The 6,784-nt window shown below is 37.9% G+C and overlaps 2 protein-coding genes across 2 annotated transcripts in view; one reads left to right on the top strand and one right to left on the bottom strand.

Moving 5' to 3' along the window:
• The window catches only part of LOC107660723 (echinoderm microtubule-associated protein-like 3), a 31,907-nt gene extending 28,271 nt beyond the window's left edge, over window positions 1-3,636 (bottom strand). The window contains exon 1 of the mRNA XM_016450121.1: window positions 3,177-3,636. Within this exon, the coding sequence (XP_016305607.1) occupies window positions 3,177-3,201 (25 nt within the window). The 5' untranslated portion in view covers window positions 3,202-3,636. The remainder of the gene's footprint in view (window positions 1-3,176) is intronic.
• Window positions 3,637-3,721: 85 nt separating this feature from the next.
• Window positions 3,722-6,784, top strand: part of LOC107660746 (evolutionarily conserved signaling intermediate in Toll pathway, mitochondrial-like) — a 5,545-nt gene continuing 2,482 nt past the window's right edge. Inside the window, exons 1-4 of the mRNA XM_016450142.1 lie at window positions 3,722-3,789; window positions 5,285-5,475; window positions 5,561-5,975; window positions 6,065-6,288. Of these exons, the coding sequence (XP_016305628.1) occupies window positions 5,338-5,475; window positions 5,561-5,975; window positions 6,065-6,288 (777 nt within the window). The 5' untranslated portion in view covers window positions 3,722-3,789; window positions 5,285-5,337. The remainder of the gene's footprint in view (window positions 3,790-5,284; window positions 5,476-5,560; window positions 5,976-6,064; window positions 6,289-6,784) is intronic.

The raw sequence follows: 6,784 nt of genomic DNA, 5'->3' as shown, positions 1-6,784 counted from the left end.
GTAAATCATTCGCCATCATCCTCAGTCATCTCTCCTTACTCTGTTTATGTGGTAAGTGAAATCTTATGTACTGTAATGTAACAGGCTACCGCTAGCAAGCAGCTAACCATGTCCCTTTAGTGGCTCGCGTTATTTGTTTTCCGTGCCTTTCTGAATACAGACACCAGCCCATCCCTGCACATCACATCCCCTGCACAGCCTGGAACATAACATTTATTTCCATGATCTGCCATTGTCGCTATTATCCTCGCTTGTTTCTTCACAATACCTGCAGAACTTCTGATGATTCGGCTGTGCAGGTTCGGCTGGCGGAACATGGGCGGGTAGAATGTAATGTAGAATGAACATGGGCGGGTATATGCAAATGTTTGGGGGCATAACTATTAGTGATCCCGACTGAAACGTCACAGTCGGTGTTATGTTCTGATTCGCCTATTTTTCAGTGGTCTTTTGCATGCACAAGATTTACATAAGAAGGAGAAAACAATGGTGTTTGAGGCTCACGGTATGTCATTTCCATGTACAGAACTCTTATTATTCAACTATGCCAAGGTAAATACAGTTTTCCATTCTATGGCACCTTTAAAATAGTATGAGAAACACTATGCATTATGCAATGCTACACATACTGTAACTTAATTTTGTTTGTCACATTGTCACATGACCTCATTGTGTAGATTTTTAATGTGCAATTAATGTGTAATTTTGCATTATTTTTTTGCAATTAATGTGTAATTTGGCAGTCATACCCAACAATAAGCCAAGAAAGATTCTGGTTTACTGTGGCACAAAGGCAGGCCAGTTCAAGTGCATTGCTTTGTGGGATACTGAACTCCTATCTTGTCAAAAAACATAAAAAACAAATAATTCACACTTTAAAAAACAATGCAGAACAAAGTCAAACAGCTTGGAATAATTATGATCCCCAAGCAAAAGTGCATGCAGGATCTGCAAGCCCAAATAAATAAAGATGTTCAAATAAATAAAACACAAAAAATAAACGAATCACCGATGAGCGACTGCATCTCAACCGTGGTTTACAAAACCATATGCTCCATGCAAAACAGTTAACTGAACCAAGTCTGTGAAGCATCTGGTATCCACTGCCAATCACTGATTATGCAAAACAGTTTCAACTAACCTTGGGATAAATCTGGCCTTGCACAAATTTTAATATGAATCAAAATCTAATATTAGAATGTTTGTTTTCACTTTGAGCCATGATATAATAAATGAAAGTATCATAAGCCCTGTGTGGTACTTCTCCACTTCTGTTCGCCCACCTCTCGCTGCTCTCTTTCCTGTCAGTGTTGCGTCGCACCGCTCATGGCTACGGCAGAACTTCCTGTACGGCACTGTCCGCCCCTGCATCTTCATTCTTACTCACAAACACAAATTCTCACCTCCCACAATGAGACAAAAAGCAAGAGAAAACTTTATACAACCTCCTTCAAAGTTTATTTGTAGAAGAAAGAAATATTAACTAGCCGAGAGGCTTTCTTGTGTTTCTCCAAACAAATTCGTCAGTTATGTTTATCTGACTGATAAACAGAAACAAATTAGACAAGAGTCGATCCAAATTTTCCATAAGAAATTTTACGTCCAAACCGATTCTGATCTGTTACTGTTATGAAGTCAATTGAGTTATGAAAGAAACATTGTTATGCCTCTCAAAACATGGCAGAAACTTAAGCACTAAACATTCATAAAGACAAGAAAGAGTATTGAGAAATTCATAGCGAGAAAGAATAACTCGTGCGTTTGACATCTTCCAAACTTAAGTCAAACTCTGTACACAACCTACATTGTAAAAAAATTATTTTTCGAAATTTGAAATGAAACAAAAACGATTGGAGTGTGCATTACAAGAAAACACCATTACAGTTTTTCTACTTCAAAGTTTCAGCTTTAATTCAACGTGTTCCTTGCCATTTCTTTGTAAAATTTACTGCCAATTTCTGAGTGAAAACTGTTTCTACAGCATTTTTTTTAGTGTATGTAGGAGTTTCAAAACGCTATCAAGGTCAATGATATGTCATTTTGACAAGTCTCATGAATTAGAAGCCTATGCAAAACTATTTACATTTCAAAGTTTCAGGAAGCACAACAAAGTTATATTTAAAAATGATTTCTGTGTAAATCCAAGCTAATTCTTTAATAATCTGATTCAAAATCTATGCATTTACAAACCGCTTTCACAGTAACCCACTTTTAAAGCACATTTTTCGACATGAGGAAAACCAAACACTTTGACCATGTCAACTGGCCAATCATTGCACATCCAATTATCAGCTATCTCTGGCAATCATCTCTTCTGACATGATGCAGACTTTGAGGCACTTGAGACAGAGAGCCCATCACAGAAAGTAGGCATCTGTGGTAAAAGCATGATGCCAAGAGGGCTTCCTGCATGACATTTACTGCTCTCCACTGGCCCGGCATGTTACCAAACAGTCAACAAAACAAAAGCACACACGGTGTCACTGCTACAGAAACCCATTCAACACTGAAAACCTACACTGCAAGCAATGTCACAAACTACAACAATCCCATTATAACCAACAAAGCTGTCTAGACACCAGACACACTATGGCAAGCAGTATAAACATTTACTCATTAAAAAGTATCCATTTTAATGCAACTAATACACTCTAAAAAATGCTGGGTTGTTTCAACCCAACTTTGGGTCAAATATGGACTAACCCAACTTTTGGGTTAAAAATATAATTTAAAAATTTAACCCAACAGCTGGGTTAGTCCATATTTGACCCAAAGTTGGGTTGAAACAACCCAGCATTTTTTAGAGCGTACTTATGTACTGGTCCTTTTGCTGGTTTATGCTGGTCATGTGCTGGCAAAGGACCAGCATAAACCAGCATCCCAGCGTCAAAACATACCTAACCAGCATATGCAGTTTTTTTTCAACAGGGGAGGTTGCACACTTCACAATACTTAGTTAAATAAGTTGTAAAACTTTTTGACAGTAAACTAAACTACACATAGATAATAGACTGGTTTCACTGGCGCAATTACAAATTCATACTCAGAAAAAAACGTTTTGCTACAACTAGTTAATTGGTTCTACAACAATAAACTTCACTAGTTTATCGTTTATATTTATATTTCATAGACATAAACATAGTAAGTGACAAGACCAACCGTATTTATCAACTCACCGAGACTATTCGTAGATCCATCCATGTCTGAGTCAAACACTCCTTACAGATCTCTCAAATATTGTTTTGTATTAGTATATCCCATTGGCAGAAACGCAATGCATATCTCTATATGTGCTGTCAACAGCATTGCCGAGAGCTGGCGGGACGCGCGTGGAGGTGCCACTGAGGATTGCAGAAGCTGTTGTAACTGTAAAATCACGAATCCAGGAAATGAGCAGAGAGCCTCTCTATCGCATGAGGCAAGTGCAAGAACTCACGGGCTAGATTTACTCCAGGAACCGTGTCCATGTAAAGTTGATTGAGAGCGTGCGAGCTCTTCTAACTGCACGAAGCCAAACTGAAATACGTCGCGCTAGATTCCCCCTCCCAAACCCCGGTTAAAGATAAAGTAAAAACAGAACTTTGACAGCTACAGCTGCAGTTTTCATCCAATACCTCTCTGCCATCTAGCGCTGATGTTGTGAATAATACACCCAGCCCGGAACCAACGTGAGCGTAACGTTCTTCGTAGCGTTTCTGGGGGAAGTTGAAAGACGATGCACCAGGAAACGAGCCGGTGCGTGTTTGAAGGACTTGACAGCAGAATGAGATCTGAGTGGAGTGAGTGATCGTGAGTATTGATTGACAAAGTGTTATTTCGCATTTCTCTGAAGTATATGATTATTTTATTTTATAGCATTATTAATTTTACAGAAAAATGCAGTAGTAAATGTCACAAAGTGATTATCATTACATTATAATTATTCTGAAGATTCATATTGTATTATAAATTACTAATTACTCAAAGACTGACAGATAGATAGACAGACAGACAGACAGACAGACAGACAGATAGATAGACACAGACAGATAGACAGACAGACAGATAGATAGACTGATAGACAGATAGACACAGACAGACAGATGGATAGATAGATAGATAGACAGACAGATAGATAGATAGACAGACAGACAGACAGATAGATAGGCACAGACAGATAGACAGATAGATAGATAGATAGATAGACAGATAGACAGACAGACAGATAGATAGACAGACAGACAGACAGATAGATAGACACAGACAGATAGACAGATAGATAGATAGACAGACAGACAGACAGACAGACAGATAGATACACAGACAGATAGACAGACAGACAGACAGATAGATAGACACAGACAGACAGACAGACAGATAGACAGACAGATAGATAGACAGACAGACAGACAGACTGATAGATAGACAGACAGACAGACAGACTGATAGATAGACAGACAGACAGACAGACTGATAGATAGACAGACAGACAGACAGACTGATAGATAGACAGACAGACAGACAGACTGATAGATAGACAGACAGACAGACAGACTGATAGATAGACAGACAGACAGACAGACTGATAGATAGACAGACAGACAGACAGACTGATAGATAGACAGACAGACAGACAGACTGATAGATAGACAGACAGACAGACAGACTGATAGATAGACAGACAGACAGATAGACAGACAGATAGATAGACAGACAGACAGACAGACTGATAGATAGACAGACAGACAGACAGACACAGATAGACAGACAGACAGATAGACAGATAGACAGACAGATCGACAGACAGACAGACAGATAAGACAGACAGACAGACAGACAGACAGATAGACAGACAGATAGATAGACACAGACAGATAGACAGATAGATCTAACAATAATGTGATTATTGCATTATTTAATGGCTAATTACTTAGATGGATGGATGTAACAATAATGTTAATTAAGCGTTATAGCACTAATAATTACTCATTACGAACACACACATATATATAATTACTCTAACATGGATATATAGATAAATCTAACAATAATGTAATTATTGCATTATTTAATTTAATTGCTAATTACTTATAGATAGGTCTAACAATAATGTGATTATTAAGCATTATATCACTACTCTAACATGGATATATAGATAGATCTAACAATAATGTGATTATTCCATTATTTTATTACAGATAGATAAATAGATAGATATACATTGCATAAATTATGTACAAAACAATTGCATACATTATTACATAACAATTATATTGACACTGATATTTTTCCGTTTCCTTTCTAGGCTCATTTCAGCACATTTGTAATTCTTCCGCTGTGGTTTGGGATGTCATAATCATGAATGCCCCTCGTCATCTGTTGCGGATCCAGTGTATTGGGTACGTTGCACGTTTTTTGGGGAAACCTGTACAGCGAGTAATCCTACCTGCTGGAGCACATCTGCAAACCCCTGGATCACAGCACAACTATGGCCAGGTACCTGCTTACCTCTGAATAATGCTGCTTTATAGACTGTGTGCCTGTATTAATGCCCTGTGTTTTTCTGTCCGATTTTCTTAAGCTTCTGAGGCCATTCCACTGCAGTGCAGTATGCTCCACGAGTCGTCCAAGCCAGACACAGCTTGAAAAGACAGTTGAAGATGAGACGCTTAATAAAGACAAACGTTTAGTCACACATGATGATTTATTTGAGCGAGCTGCTAGAGACTCAAAGACCAAGGCGGATTTTAACAGGGTCGTGGATGTTTTCAGCAAGAAGGACATTCGACGAAGAGGCCATGTGGAGTTTATTTATGCTGCTCTGAAGAAGATGCCAGAATTTGGAGTAGAACGAGACCTTACTGTTTACAACAAACTCCTGGATGTGTTTCCAAAAGAGGTGCTTGTTCCACGGAACTTCATTCAGAGGATGTTTAACCACTACCCACGACAGCAAGAGTGTGGAGTACAGCTGCTGGAGCAGATGGAGATCTATGGTGTGTGTTTGCGCTCTTGTAGGAGAGAAAGAAAAACTGATGCATTGCTTTAATGATTTGCCAATTCTTTGTCTTCCTAATATTTCCAGGTCTCATGCCGAATGTAGAGACCAAGGTATTGCTGGCTCAGATATTTGGGGAAAAGAGTCATCCTATGAGGAAGTACCAGCGTATCATGTACTGGTTTCCCAAATTCAAGCACGCAAATCCCTTCCCCGTCCCACATGTGCTCCCCAGTGACCCAGTAGAGCTCGCTCGATTCAGTCTTACCCGGATTGCAGATGACCTGGATGCCAAAATATCAATCTATCAGGTGACTATTAAATCTACAACTTAAAGCAGCATCACACAAGCAGAACCACTACTGTTCAAAGGTTTGGGGTTAGTAAGTATTTTATGCTCAGGCCCAAGGCTGCATTTATTTGATTAAAAATACTGTAAAACACTCCAATTTTGAAATATTATTACAATATACAAGAACTGTTTTCTATTTGAATATATTTTAAAATGTATTTTTTTCTGTAATGCAAAGCTGATTTTTCATCAGCCATTACTCATATTTTCAGTGTCACATGATCCTTCAGAAATCATTGTAATATGCTGATGCGGTGTTCAATTCTTATTATTATTGATGTTGAAAACAGTTGTGCTGCTTATTATTTTTGTGGAAACTTTGATATTTTTTTTTTCATGATTAAGAAACATTTAAAAAATTGTCCTTGCTGAATAAATTATTTTAAATAATAATATTCATTTAAAAAAAAAAATTAATAATTTTAAATGTTAAATAATATATTAAAATATTTTTT

The sequence above is a fragment of the Sinocyclocheilus anshuiensis genome, unplaced genomic scaffold (genome assembly GCF_001515605.1).
Source record: "Sinocyclocheilus anshuiensis isolate Anshui unplaced genomic scaffold, SAMN03320099.WGS_v1.1 scaffold1823, whole genome shotgun sequence".
Lineage (NCBI taxonomy): Eukaryota > Metazoa > Chordata > Actinopteri > Cypriniformes > Cyprinidae > Sinocyclocheilus > Sinocyclocheilus anshuiensis.
The sequence above is the reverse complement of the archived record's forward strand: the minus strand, read 5'-3'. Positions and strand labels throughout refer to the sequence as shown.